The sequence below is a fragment of the Sphaerodactylus townsendi genome, linkage group LG12 (genome assembly GCF_021028975.2).
Source record: "Sphaerodactylus townsendi isolate TG3544 linkage group LG12, MPM_Stown_v2.3, whole genome shotgun sequence".
Lineage (NCBI taxonomy): Eukaryota > Metazoa > Chordata > Lepidosauria > Squamata > Sphaerodactylidae > Sphaerodactylus > Sphaerodactylus townsendi.
This window is the reverse complement of record NC_059436.1, coordinates 39486248-39500962: the sequence shown is the minus strand read 5'-3', so window position 1 is coordinate 39500962 and position 14715 is coordinate 39486248. Positions and strand designations below refer to the sequence as shown.

The 14715-nt window shown below is 57.2% G+C and overlaps 1 protein-coding gene across 1 annotated transcript; it reads right to left on the bottom strand.

Moving 5' to 3' along the window:
• Positions 1-3536: 3536 nt before the first annotated feature.
• On the bottom strand, positions 3537-12932 carry PSMD5 (proteasome 26S subunit, non-ATPase 5). The gene is made up of 5 exons (XM_048512088.1): positions 12740-12932; positions 7746-7890; positions 7235-7348; positions 4461-4597; positions 3537-3646 (listed from the first exon to the last, which is right to left on the bottom strand). Exons 1-5 carry the CDS (start codon positions 12922-12924, stop codon positions 3643-3645), a joined length of 585 nt encoding a protein of 194 aa, XP_048368045.1. The 5' UTR covers positions 12925-12932; the 3' UTR covers positions 3537-3642.
• Positions 12933-14715: the final 1783 nt, after the last annotated feature.

Below are 14715 nucleotides of genomic sequence, written 5' to 3'. Positions count from 1 at the left end.
GGGGGTGGGGGGGGGGGGGGGTGGGGGGGGGGGGGGGTGGGGGGGGGGGGGGGTGGGGGGGGGGGGGGGTGGGGGGGGGGGGGGGTGGGGGGGGGGGGGGGTGGGGGGGGGGGGGGGTGGGGGGGGGGGGGGGTGGGGGGGGGGGGGGGTGGGGGGGGGGGGGGGTGGGGGGGGGGGGGGGTGGGGGGGGGGGGGGGTGGGGGGGGGGGGGGGTGGGGGGGGGGGGGGGTGGGGGGGGGGGGGGGTGGGGGGGGGGGGGGGTGGGGGGGGGGGGGGGTGGGGGGGGGGGGGGGTGGGGGGGGGGGGGGGTGGGGGGGGGGGGGGGTGGGGGGGGGGGGGGGTGGGGGGGGGGGGGGGTGGGGGGGGGGGGGGGTGGGGGGGGGGGGGGGTGGGGGGGGGGGGGGGTGGGGGGGGGGGGGGGTGGGGGGGGGGGGGGGTGGGGGGGGGGGGGGGTGGGGGGGGGGGGGGGTGGGGGGGGGGGGGGGTGGGGGGGGGGGGGGGTGGGGGGGGGGGGGGGTGGGGGGGGGGGGGGGTGGGGGGGGGGGGGGGTGGGGGGGGGGGGGGGTGGGGGGGGGGGGGGGTGGGGGGGGGGGGGGGTGGGGGGGGGGGGGGGTGGGGGGGGGGGGGGGTGGGGGGGGGGGGGGGTGGGGGGGGGGGGGGGTGGGGGGGGGGGGGGGTGGGGGGGGGGGGGGGTGGGGGGGGGGGGGGGTGGGGGGGGGGGGGGGTGGGGGGGGGGGGGGGTGGGGGGGGGGGGGGGTGGGGGGGGGGGGGGGTGGGGGGGGGGGGGGGTGGGGGGGGGGGGGGGTGGGGGGGGGGGGGGGTGGGGGGGGGGGGGGGTGGGGGGGGGGGGGGGTGGGGGGGGGGGGGGGTGGGGGGGGGGGGGGGTGGGGGGGGGGGGGGGTGGGGGGGGGGGGGGGTGGGGGGGGGGGGGGGTGGGGGGGGGGGGGGGTGGGGGGGGGGGGGGGTGGGGGGGGGGGGGGGTGGGGGGGGGGGGGGGTGGGGGGGGGGGGGGGTGGGGGGGGGGGGGGGTGGGGGGGGGGGGGGGTGGGGGGGGGGGGGGGTGGGGGGGGGGGGGGGTGGGGGGGGGGGGGGGTGGGGGGGGGGGGGGGTGGGGGGGGGGGGGGGTGGGGGGGGGGGGGGGTGGGGGGGGGGGGGGGTGGGGGGGGGGGGGGGTGGGGGGGGGGGGGGGTGGGGGGGGGGGGGGGTGGGGGGGGGGGGGGGTGGGGGGGGGGGGGGGTGGGGGGGGGGGGGGGTGGGGGGGGGGGGGGGTGGGGGGGGGGGGGGGTGGGGGGGGGGGGGGGTGGGGGGGGGGGGGGGTGGGGGGGGGGGGGGGTGGGGGGGGGGGGGGGTGGGGGGGGGGGGGGGTGGGGGGGGGGGGGGGTGGGGGGGGGGGGGGGTGGGGGGGGGGGGGGGTGGGGGGGGGGGGGGGTGGGGGGGGGGGGGGGTGGGGGGGGGGGGGGGTGGGGGGGGGGGGGGGTGGGGGGGGGGGGGGGTGGGGGGGGGGGGGGGTGGGGGGGGGGGGGGGTGGGGGGGGGGGGGGGTGGGGGGGGGGGGGGGTGGGGGGGGGGGGGGGTGGGGGGGGGGGGGGGTGGGGGGGGGGGGGGGTGGGGGGGGGGGGGGGTGGGGGGGGGGGGGGGTGGGGGGGGGGGGGGGTGGGGGGGGGGGGGGGTGGGGGGGGGGGGGGGTGGGGGGGGGGGGGGGTGGGGGGGGGGGGGGGTGGGGGGGGGGGGGGGTGGGGGGGGGGGGGGGTGGGGGGGGGGGGGGGTGGGGGGGGGGGGGGGTGGGGGGGGGGGGGGGTGGGGGGGGGGGGGGGTGGGGGGGGGGGGGGGTGGGGGGGGGGGGGGGTGGGGGGGGGGGGGGGTGGGGGGGGGGGGGGGTGGGGGGGGGGGGGGGTGGGGGGGGGGGGGGGTGGGGGGGGGGGGGGGTGGGGGGGGGGGGGGGTGGGGGGGGGGGGGGGTGGGGGGGGGGGGGGGTGGGGGGGGGGGGGGGTGGGGGGGGGGGGGGGTGGGGGGGGGGGGGGGTGGGGGGGGGGGGGGGTGGGGGGGGGGGGGGGTGGGGGGGGGGGGGGGTGGGGGGGGGGGGGGGTGGGGGGGGGGGGGGGTGGGGGGGGGGGGGGGTGGGGGGGGGGGGGGGTGGGGGGGGGGGGGGGTGGGGGGGGGGGGGGGTGGGGGGGGGGGGGGGTGGGGGGGGGGGGGGGTGGGGGGGGGGGGGGGTGGGGGGGGGGGGGGGTGGGGGGGGGGGGGGGTGGGGGGGGGGGGGGGTGGGGGGGGGGGGGGGTGGGGGGGGGGGGGGGTGGGGGGGGGGGGGGGTGGGGGGGGGGGGGGGTGGGGGGGGGGGGGGGTGGGGGGGGGGGGGGGTGGGGGGGGGGGGGGGTGGGGGGGGGGGGGGGTGGGGGGGGGGGGGGGTGGGGGGGGGGGGGGGTGGGGGGGGGGGGGGGTGGGGGGGGGGGGGGGTGGGGGGGGGGGGGGGTGGGGGGGGGGGGGGGTGGGGGGGGGGGGGGGTGGGGGGGGGGGGGGGTGGGGGGGGGGGGGGGTGGGGGGGGGGGGGGGTGGGGGGGGGGGGGGGTGGGGGGGGGGGGGGGTGGGGGGGGGGGGGGGTGGGGGGGGGGGGGGGTGGGGGGGGGGGGGGGTGGGGGGGGGGGGGGGTGGGGGGGGGGGGGGGTGGGGGGGGGGGGGGGTGGGGGGGGGGGGGGGTGGGGGGGGGGGGGGGGGGGGGGGGGGGGGGGTGGGGGGGGGGGGGGGGGGGGGGGGGGGGAGGTGGGGGGGGGGGGGGTTGGGGGGGGGGGGTGGGGGGGGGGGGGGGGGCGGGGGGGGGGGGGGTTGGGGGGCCGGGGCGGGGGGGGGGGGGGGGGGGGGTTTGGGGGGGGGGGCGGGGGGGGGGGGGGGGGGGTTGGGGGGAGGGGGGGGGGGGGGGGGGGGGGGTGGGGGGGGGGGGGGGAGCCCCTGCCAGCATGGCCAATTGGCCATGCTGGCAGGGGCTGATGGGAATTGTAGTCCATAACATCTGGAGTGCCAAAGGTTCGCCACCACTGCTTAGGAAGTATGTGGATCAGTCTGCTGTTAGTTTTGCCTGAGGGTAAACAAAAAGCACACAAAACAAAGCAAGGAAGAACAACATAGTAAATAGTGTAGAAGATCTGAATATTAAATATATAATCGATCAGGAGCAAGGGGAAAGGAGGTTTGCCTCAGCTGGCTCATGGGCCTGACAAGGAACCTCAAGGAAGCTACCCCCTCCCTCTGAGCGCTTGCCAGTCTAGGAACACTCCCACACACCTGTGTTGTGGGGCCAGCCAAGGCAGCCAAGTCACACTTATGTAATATCAGGCCCTCAGAACAAATTAATTTGACGCTTTAGAGAGTCAAAGTTCCCTTCATTGAATACTGATCTGACAAGGGACTGTTGACGCTTGACAGCTCAAGTCCCTAAAAATCCTGACAGTCTCTAAGATGCTACTGGAGTCAAGTCCAACTCTTCTACTGCAGCCCAACACAGCTCCCCCCTGAATTGCTTTTACAGGCCACCTCGCCACGCACCTGACGAGCATGTCGTTGCCTGTCAGCTCCTCAATCAGCTGCGAAAGCAGTCCGCTGTTCACACAGTAGTTCAGAGAATCTGCCGACACGGAGGCAATGTTGACAACTAGCTAAGACAAAAGCACAGGAAAAGGAGTCTTAGAATAAAAGCTGGAGATGATGGTGCACAATCCATCGCAATTGCACATTCATTCATTCATTCATTCATTCATTCATTCATTCATTCATTCATTCATTCATTCATTCATTCAGAGGAAGGGAAAGAACTTATAGGAGAAAACGGTGGGATATACATCCAAACTCTTCCATCATCATCTATCAGAAGTGTCTCAAGTGCAGAATGAATTCCCTCCCTCCCACTGATCTCCACAAAATGCTGGTCATGTTGGGACAGGAGGCCCTGAGGAATCATGAGAGACGTCTGTACTAGGAAGGAGATTTTAGACTTCCCTCCCCTCTCTTGCATGCCACCCCTCCCTCCCCTTGCATGCCATCTCTCCCCCTCCCCTCCCTCTCCCTCCACTAGGGTGGGTGAGCCATGTCCAGATGCTGGGTCCCCTCCCTTGCATGCCACCCCTCACTCAGTCCCGTCCCCTCCCTCACTCCCCTTCCCTTGCATGATCAGAGTGCATGATGTTTTAATTAGCTTCTTCATTGCCACCACTAGGATGCATTGGTTTGTGCTATAACTATATCTTGTCATCCCCGAACCCCTGCACTACACAAGATTTAGAAGAGAATGATTATCCTTCTTCATCTCCATAAATCCCTTCAGCTATATGTGCGCTGTCATTTTTCAGCTGCCTCCGTCCAGGACAAAAAACATTTCCCGTATCCAACACAAATCCCTAGGTGAGTTAAATCCATTGAGTGCTTCATTAAACAGCTAGACTGGGCATGCTAAACAGGACAGGAGGAACTTGCCTCGTGACACCTCGGATAGCGTCTGACATATCGCTGCCTTTGGCCATGACATTTCTCAAGTCAACCAGGAAGCTGCCCCCAAACAGCACCTCCAGCCCTTCGGGGGATTCTGCTATTCTTGACAGAGTCTTGATAGCCTGAGAAATAAAGAACGGCAATGAAAGCAAGGAAACAAGAGCTGCGATACAGGGCCCTCAGAACTAGGACGATACAGGGCCCTCAGAACTAGGACAAAGAGGCTTAGAGACAGCTTCTACTCTAGAGCTGTGGCTATGCTAAACTCCGCTGCTTCATATTGATGTATTTGGGGCTATGTAGGGATGGGTGGAGGATGATGATGTATGAGTCTGAAATTGCATGAGTCTGAAATTGTATGAGTCTGAAATTGTGTGCATTGAGGAATGCTGCTGTAAATTTCGTTGTGCGTGCACAATGACAATAAAATGCTTATGCTTATGCTTATGAGGGACAACAGAAGCAAAAATGAACACAACCTTCACTAGGTAGGAGACAACATTCAAGTTGTAACAGTCTGAGGAGAAGAAATGATTCAAACACTTTGTTCAATTCTACTTAACGCTGCTACAAAACATAGGGTATGAAACTTCATTGGCCCTCCCACAGATGATTTAGTGCGGACTCACAGTTCCCATCATCCCCTGCCAGTATCATGGGGACTGTAGAAGATAACATCTGGAGGGCCGCGAGTTTTGACACCTGTGGTCTAAAGTGAACTAAGCCAGAAAAAAAAATCCCCCAAATGTATTGTGTTAAATTAAATAGTCTGCTATGAAACTTCAATAGCTGTATCTGATGTGTTCACTTCCTGAAGATCCTAAAATATTTTTCCAACATCTAACCAACTGTACTTGTAGGTCACCAGCCCAGCCGCTTGCAGGTAATCGAAGTAAATATTTAGTTAATTTATTTTATTTCATTGGATTTATATCCCGCCCGAACCCCAAAGGGCTCTGGACAGGTGACGACAAGTATTATTTCTAGACCCATCACTGTTACAGTTCACCAATCCCTTTCAAGTTCTATATCTTCCTTAACCAATAGGAAAAGACGTTTTCAAGCCTTTTTCAAGAGGAGCAGCAGTGGCGTAGGAGGCTCTGCCGCCTGAGCTGTGGAGGCTTATCTGGGGAATTCAGATTAGCCTGTACACTCCCACACATGCCAGCTGGGTGACCTTGGGCTAGTCACAGCTTTTCGAAGCTCTCTCAGCCCCAACTACCTCACAGGGTGTTTGTTGTGAGGGGGGAAGGGCAAGGAGATTGTAAGCCCCTCTGAGTCTCCTTCAGGAGAGAAAGGGGGGATATAAATCCAAACTCTTCTTCTTCTTCTTTTCTCAAAATTTTCTAGGTCAACTGCAGACCCTCCTTGTCTTCAGACAGGAGTTTGAAGCAAAAAACCCTTTTCGCAACAATGCCCATTTATGGAACACCCTCCTGAGGAAGCCTCACCAGGCGCCTTCTCTACTGACACCAGGTGGAGTCTTGTCCTGTTTGCCCAGGCACTGGGGATGGCCATTTGTTTTTCTGTCCCCTTCTGTGGCCGCCCAGACCACGACAAACAGGCGCCATGCAGGAGCTAGCCTGGTATTTTTCAAAAACAGCTCTCTCAGTTTGCATTTTATTTTTATGAGCTTTGTGACATATGTTTTATTGTCAGCAATCTTGGATCCAGCGCCGGGACATTTTTTTGCAGCAAAAATAAAATGTGGACGTCAGAGTCCTGCTGGAGCTGACGAAAAGCCCACCTAATCCCTCGTTCGGCTTTCAACAGCTGCCAGCCAGATGCCTGAGGGAAGCTGCCAAGCAGAACGCGAAGAGTGCTGCCGTGCCCAGCTTCTGGTTCTGAGAGGCACGCAGTCTCGCTCTCGCAACAGTAGCTCCATTTAGCTCTTGCGGATAATCGCCACTGATAGCTAACTAGATAACTATCTGCCTCTAAGCCCTCTTTAGGACCACCAAGGGAGCTGAACGATTTTGCTAATCCGAGCCACTGCTGTATCCTGCAGCTATGGGTTCTGCAATTCTGAATACAAGAACACAAACTCCCCACTTGGCACAGAGGGAAATCCTTCTTCTAGGTCACTCATTCTGTTCAACGAGACGGGGGGGAAATGATGGGTCTTGCAAATAAGCTCATAAAAGGAAAAAAGGGCTCCCCGCTAGAGTTGCCAACTCCAGGTGGGGAAATATCTGGAGATTTTGAGGGTGGGGCATAAGGAAGGTGGGATTAAGGAGGAGAAAGACTTCAATGGGGTATAAAGCCATAGAGGTCACTCTCCAAAGAGGCTATTTTCTCCAGGTGAAATGATCTCTGTTGCCTGGAGATCACTTGTCATCCTAAGAGATCCCCAGTCACCACTCAAAGGTTGGCAACTCAACTCCCCACCCATATTGTGCTGCTAGTGTGCTCAGGGCACACATACCTATTTCAGAGTTGGCTGGCACACCAAGGGCCAAAGAGAAAAGGAGACTCCACAGGCGTCCCGTGTCATTTAGAAATTAGAGAACTGTATCGTGACTGGGGAGATCTGGGTTCAAATTCCTAACTCAGCAGGCTCACTTGGGTGTCCCAGGGCTAGCCCCTCCCTCTTCTCACCCTCACCTACCTACCAGGGTGGTTGTGAGACGAAATTACTCGTGAGTGTCACATCTGAAGGATGGATTAAAAAAACAACAGACTGAAGCACTGAAGTGGCTATTAACAAATGCTTGTTACAGTCAAAACATTGAAACTCAGCATCTGCTTGAAACTCTTACCGCTCTGGCCACGGATATTTTCTCTGCAGCAATGCAGTATATGATCTGCCTCAGCAATTCCGGCATGTTGAGGATTTCTTTAACAGCAAGCTGGTCTTCGGCTATCCTTCCAACCTAAACATGCAATACTGCGTAAGACACTAGAGCGGCTCCCAACAGCTGCATACCTGGGTTGTTAAAGAAAGCATCCCAACTTTTCCCACCCATCACCAGAGATGATCCTTGATCTATGCGGATTTAGACATGTGACTAATCCATCGAGGTTTCGCCACACTGGCAGCCTGAGTTTTAGTCAGTATATTCCAAGGCATGTCAACTTAGTGCGGTACAGAGTGCGGAACCAGGAAAACCTGTGTCTAGATCTCCACTCAGGTGTGCCAACTTGAAAGAGTAAGACGTCACATCAGACCTGACCTGCACAATCCAGGCTAGTCAGATCTCAGATCTCGGAAGCTAAGCAAGGTTGACCCTGGTAAGGAGACTTGAAAGGAATGATCATGAAGTGACCTACCTGAGATATAGTAAGAATTTTGACCAAATCATCATGATGGTAGAGGCCTTTCTGAAGTTGTTCCCCGAAGTTTCGGATCACGTAGAGAGGATCCATGGCCTGGAGGAGCCGATCGAGGATAGCAATGCATGCGGAAATTTGCTGACTGTTTTGCAAGAGTGGGGAAAAAAGAAAAGGCCAGTAAGCAGTTAACCAGGGACCATGCCTTAATAGAACTCAGCCTAGAACAGGGGTCAGCAACCTGCGGCTCAAGAGCCGCATGCAGCTCAAGAGCCGCATGCAGCTCTTTTGTCCTCGTACTGTGGCTCCACAGCGGCAATGGCAACAACGGCAAGTTGAACTTGGAATGGGGCAAACGTGCCTCCTTCCCCACGCACCCACCCCCTCCCTCTGGCATCCTTTCCCCTCCTTCCCTCGTCTGGCGCCTGGGAAACAGAGGAAAGGACACCAGAGGAAGGAAGGAAGGAAGGAAGGAAGGAAGGAAGGAAGGAAGGAAGGAAGGAAGGAAGGAAGGAAGGAAGGAAGGAAGGAAGGAAGGAAGGAAGGAAGGAAGGAAGGAAGGAAGGAAGGAAGGAAGGAAGGAAGGAAGGAAGGAAGGAAGGAAGGAAGGAAGGAAGGAAGGAAGGAAGGAAGGAAGGAAGGAAGGAAGGAAGGAAGGAGGTCCACTTGCCGCGTCCCAAGTGCAACTTGCTGTCGTTGGCGTCGCTGCTGCTGTCTATCCCGCCAGCTTGGCTAAAGGCAAGGCTTAGGGAGATGGGGCGGGGCTTGGGGAGGCAGGGCCAAATGGCTCTTTGGGTGCTAAAGGTTGCTGACCCCTGGCCTAGAAAGTTATCCAAATGGATTTTGTCCATTGGCTACATCAAATTTCAGCCATTTTAACATCATTAGTTTTACGGCCACAGTTTGGATACGTTTTCGCATGCATAAGGTTTATTACAGTTCTAAATACCTCTTACTTACCTTTCTATTGTATTTTTAACTTGCTCCTTCAGCCAAAAAATTGACTTCCAGAGCAATACTGATATTTAATGGGAAGGTGTTTTTAGCAAGGTCTGGGTCCCAGGCAGGGGTCTGCAACCTGTGGCTCTCCAGATGTTCATGTACTACAAATCCCATCAGCCCTGGCTGATGAACATTTGGAGAGCTGCAGGTTGCAGTCCATGAACATCTGGAGAGCCGCAGGTTGCAGTCCATGAACATCTGGAGAGCCGCAGGTTGCAGACCTCTAGTCCAGGCATAAAGAAAGGGCTTTGGTTGCTTCTCCCTTCTACAATAGTAGCTGGGCAGAAGGGGTAACTTAGATTCAGACCAAGATCCAACACAGTGTTATTCTGGCTTTTTCCCCCTGTGCCAAGCAGAGTCTAAGAAGGTTGTCCTTTCCACACATCCCATTTTTTTGTTTACAAATACTGCTAGGCCAAGGCATAGACCCCATCCCAAGGTCACCCAGTGAGCTTCATGGCTTAAAGGGGATTTGAGCACTGATCTTCCTACACAGAGTTCAAAATAAAAGCCATGAGGTCATGCCGGCAGGAACAATTCAACCATGACGAACTCAACCCACCACGATGTTGTCTGCTGGGTGCTCAAACACCTGTTTCTGCAGCCCTAAACCAGTAACTCAACTCAGCATAGGATTTTTTTTTTATATCAAGCTCTTGTCAGGCTGCCCTACATGGCTGATATCATTCAACATCATGGTGGGTCACGGTTTGTTTGTTTTTCATGCCTGTTCCAACACCAAGTCAATGTGGCTTACAAAATCCCCTACGCCCAATATCAGTAACACAACAAAAATGCAAATACTTTGACGTATAACGAAGTTTTAACACTTCAGACCAAAAATCAAGGCTTGCAACTCAGCATTTAGAAGATGCTTTCATCTTAAGCATCTATCGATGTTTTGGATGAGTATGAGGTTTTATTAGACCTTTTCAGGAACCAGTTTTAAATGTCACGGAAGTTGGGAAAAGTAGGGAACTATTCTAATACCAAATAAGCCTCTTGGGATACCTTATATATTAAATATGTCTTGTGGCTGAAGCTTGGGAGAGCCACATTCCACTTTCTCACACGCACTCAACAGACAGAAATATAAAGAAACAGATAACAAGAGAGGAATCAGGAGGGGTGCTATTGACATATGACAAGACACAGATGCTTTATGACATTTCAGAACACAGATGAAAAGAGTGAATGAACCAGGGTGGGTGTAGATCATTCCTAACTGGTCATTCACAGGGAAGGATGAACAGAACAACAGCTACTTTCTGTAGCAAGCTAGTCACTCACACTCTCTATTACACCCAAGTGTCGAATCCAGATTCAAATACCAGATCAGCGGTTTCCCTTTCCTTTTTTGCTGCTGCAGCAAAAGTCTTTTATTGAAAAAGATCCAATCCAAAGAGAGAGCAGTCCATTCAGAATGGGTGTGGACCACGCCCAGCCATGAATGAACTGGCAAACTAAATGTGAATGGTGTCCATATCCAGTAAATGAGACACAATTGCTTTCAGAGAAGATAGATTCCCCACTCCTCTACATGAGTGGAGTCTTATCTGGTGAACTAGATTTGGTTCGCGACTCCTTCACATGAGGCCAGCTGGGTAACTTTGGGCTACCCACAGTTCTCTGTGAACTCTCTCAGCCCCACCTACCTCACAAGATGTCTGTTGTGGGGAGAAGAAGGGAAAGGTGTTTGTAAGCTCATTTGAGTCAGGAAAGCCTGCAGAATGTCCCTACTAGTCTCGGGAAATTTCCATTTGTTGGTTTCTAGACCCAGCACCTAACACTGGTGTCAATTCAATTCACATATTTACTCAAGACAAATGACCACGATACCCAGTAACCACAACCACACACACTAGTACAGCTTCATCTCCTTGCACGTCTTCTAACATGATCATGTGCCCTCAACATCCTTCTGCCTTTCACACTGGTCAAAGTGGATTGTTTCTACATGAGAAAATGGAAACAAATAAAAAATGGAATCTCAGAAACCCCTGAGGGAACACTTTGATTCCCTGGACGTTGAGCAACAGCCTCAAAGTCTGCCACACACACTTCTACAAAAACCCACACACACACACACCCAAAGGGAGCCTGCAACAGGAAGCTGTTCAGAAGAAATCTATGTGCAGATTTAACACTGTTAAGGTTTAATAGCTCACTACTGAAGAAGAGTTTGGATTTATACTCCCCCTGTCTCTGATAAAGATACTCAAAGGAGTTTACATACTCCTTTCCCTTCCTCTCCCCACAACAGAGGTAGGTGGGGCTGAGAGAGTTCTGAGAAAACTGTGAATAGCCCAGCCGGCCTCATGTGGAGCAGTGGGGAACCAAATCTAGTTCACCAGATAAGATTCTGCCACTTATGTGAAGGAGTGGGGGATCAAGCCCAGTTCTCCAGTCCACCTGCTGTTAACCACTATGCCACGCTGGCTCTCTGAAAGAAATCGTGCCTTATTTACTGGATATGGACACTCTCTCAGCCCCACCTACCTCACCAAGTGTCTGATGTGGGGAGAGGAAGGGAAAGGAGCTTGTAGGCCACCTTGAATCTCCTTACAGTAGAGAAAGGTGGGGTTGAAATCCAAACTCCTCCTCTTCTTCTTGTACTCTCTCTTTGGCCTGGATCTTTTGTACTCTCTCTTTGGCCTGGATCTTCAAAAGATGGGCCTTTTGGACTTCAGTTGTAGTCATCCTTGTCCTGTTTGTACTTTGTGCCAACTCAGGGCAATGCTTCACACACCTTGATAAAGCTCATGAAAGCTTCTGCTTTCAATCATTTTCTCAGTCTTAAGATGTCCCAGGACATACTGTTCTCAGTAGAGCCCTCCTTCAGCTTTGACATACTAAAGCCTGGCCTGAGCTCTTACAAAAAGGCCAAACATCAGGAGTCACATGCACAAAGTATTATCTTCAGTTGGTATGCAAAGACACAGAGGGAAAAAATGCAGCAGGTGGGGCCAAAAAATCTTGAAATGCAAAACAATTACTATAAATCGGTGACATTTCTATATAGAGCCAAAATTAATAATAGAACTAATATTTCATGTATCTCGCAAATCCATAGCTCTTTATGGTGCCACAAGGTGCTGACTTTTAAGAGACTGCCAAGGCTACCCTGTGCAGGGGAAAATGTTAACATGCTATTTCTCAGGCAACTTCTCCCTAAAATATACACAAAGTTGTTTACAAGACCAAAAAACCCCCAATACAAATGCACACTCAGACAAGCAGACAAACAGCCAAAACCACTTTAAACAAAAAAAACCCCTCTTTTAATAAAGATAACCACTGTAGTGCAGTAGCTATAGTATAAGATTAGGATCTAAGAGGTTCTAATCCCCACTCTGTTTGTTGCAAGAATAATACTGAGAAAAGGAGAACAATCTGAGAGTCACTATTAGGGAGGAAATCAAAGCTTAAACAAATTGCTAAAGGCTACTCTGCTTTCATCTTGTATGAATCCCACTGAATTTTTTGGGCATGGTATTCGAATCCTTTACACACACAAAATAAAGCAAGAAAATAAATCAAACCAGCAACACAACTGGCACAAAGTTTTTTTTTCAAAAGACGTAGCAAGTACATGAGTTAAAACAACTATCCATTTCTTTTTATAGTATTTGCATGCCCCCTTTTCCAAACAAAAAGGCAGCTTTCAACAATTGCACACGGAAACTAACCCAGGATCAAACCCCGAAACTCTACACATGCAGAATAATACTTTCAATCCACTTTCACAATTGTTTGCAAGTTGATTTTGCTAGTTCACACAGTAAAATCCAGCCACAAAGTGGATTGAAAGTGGATTGAAAGGGCATTATTCTGCATGTGCAGAAGTGCCCAAAGACTGAAAAGGATCAGAATCAAATGAAACCCCTAAGCTGGACTCCGCACAGCATATTTACAATGCTTGCAACTCGTTATAAATGCTCTCCGGAATCCACTGAACTCCTGCAAGTCCACCGGTCTCATCCACACCGCACCTGTCCCCTCGCGCCATAAGCACGAAGAGCCCCTCCAAGTGGAACTCCGGACCCCGCTCCAGCAGACAGCCGGGCGGCAAGGACTGCACCGCCACGCGCAGCTCCCGCAGCTCCTCGATGGGGTCCCGCAGCCCCGAGAGCCGCCTCAGCAGCTCCAGCGCCGCATCCACGCCGGTCGTCGCCATCTTGGATGTGGCTGGGAAGGGGAGGGAGGAGGAGGAAGAAGGGAAGCAACAGCGAGGGGAGGAGCCTCGCGAGACTTCGGCCCTTAGCGACCGCGTAACTAAGGCACCCCACTTGCGCCTGTCCTTCTAGTACGGAGGCCCCGCCCCCTTTGTCACCTATGTCCTCGAGGTCCTGATTGGCCGGTGGAGCAAGGCGGGGTGCGGAGGAGGGGTGAACTCTCCTGTCTATCATCTCTCCGGCTCCTAGGAGAGTGGGTTAAGTTGTTTCGGCGCAACGTCCGTGTTTCAGATTGAAAGTGCGTTCTGTAGGGAAGCAGGAGAAGGAAGGCTAAGAAAGTTTTTTAAAAATGGGGTGGTCCAGTCGTTGTTCCGTCCATAGCCGTTCACAGACATCCTTCCTCGAAGTGTCTGTGTTCTGAGGACTGCAGCCCCAGGGGTCCAAAATCCCCAAACCAATCCCTATCTGTGATCTCCCAGAATGGAAATAAAGAGACAGATGTCAGGAGCCTCATTGAGAAGGCTGCAGCTGCTTTTTTTTACGGAAAATGAGAAAGATCTGGTGGTTGGTATACACGGTGGTTGGTATACACGGCGGAGGGCTCCCCGAGAGCGCTGTAACGCTTCCCGAGATCCTGCTAACTCTTCCCGAGAGCGTTGTAGCGCCTCCCGAGATCCTGCTAGCTCTTCCCGAGAGCGTTGTAGCGCTCTCCGAGATAGTGCTGACTTCCAGAGAGCGTTACAACGCTCTCCGAGATCGTGCTAATGAGCCCTCCGCAGCGGCTCCCCTGCTCAAAGAGACACGCCACATTATACCAACTATAACCTGAGAAATGCCGGGTGGTGGTGGTGGTGGTGGGTTGCGCTTGTAATTCACACCTTTGGCCACTGGAGGACAGTAGCATCCCCAGCGGCTCTCCTGCTCAAAGAGGCTCCGGACACGCCGCAACCTCGACGTGGGGGCTTCGTGCGAAGGTGGCGCCCCGAGGCTCTCGGCTACATTGTCCAAAACGGGCTGCCCAGCTCAAAGAGGCTTGGGAAGATAGCGGAATCACCCCATAGCATCCACGTGCGGTCTCGTGCAAAGGCGGCGGTCAGCGTGGCGTGGTCCAGGGGAGGGGGGGCTCTCCTCAGCTGCGGCACCCGATCAGGACGGGGGGAGGGAGGTCCGGGGGGAGCCAGGCCAAGTGGGGGGGGGGAGGTGTTTGAAGCCAATGACGGGAGCCCCTCCCTCCCCCCGTCGCCTCCGGGGTGACCAGTCCCGAGAAAGCGCGCCTATTGGGCCGCTGCCCTTCGTCCTCCTCCTCCTGCCGCTTGATTGGCCGGCGGGGTCGTAAAGGCGGAAGCGTCCAGGGGGCCCCGTGAGCGAGGTGGCCGGCGGGGAGAAGGAGGAGGGAGCCCTTCTGCAGAGCTGGCGGCGGCGGCTGCTGCTACTAGAGGATCGTCGTCGTCGTCGTCGCCGCCGCCGCCGGTGGGGCTCTGGCCGCCCTCCCTCTCTCCCTCGCTGGCCCTGATGGACGGGGAGGGGCTGTCAATGGAAGACATAGTGCAAAGTCAAAGTAGTAAAATCTGGCTGTGTGCAACCCAAAACACTTCCCTAGAAGCCAGGTCCACTGGATAGATCAAAGTTTTCTGATAGGATTTACTTAGAATCGCTGTCTGAACTCACGGGAGAGCTGGCCACAAACGAGCCCAGCCATTTCAAAGCATCTATACATGAAAGATATGTCTAGGCTGCGTGCCTTTATATTTGTTTGTACCTTCCTAAGAAAATAGATCCAAAACATATTCGTA

What these genes read in the sequence shown, in the direction of transcription:
- PSMD5 (XM_048512088.1), bottom strand. Translation starts at nt 12,924, where the DNA reads ATGGCGACGACCGGCGTGGATGCGGCGCTGGAGCTGCTGAGGCGGCTC. An exon ending in AAATTCTTACTATATCTCAG is followed by an intron (nt 7,349 to 7,745) that starts GTAGGTCACTTC and finishes TTGCATGTTTAG; the next exon opens with GTTGGAAGGATAGCCGAAGA. An exon ending in AAATATCCGTGGCCAGAGCG is followed by an intron (nt 4,598 to 7,234) that starts GTAAGAGTTTCA and finishes TTTATTTCTCAG; the next exon opens with GCTATCAAGACTCTGTCAAG.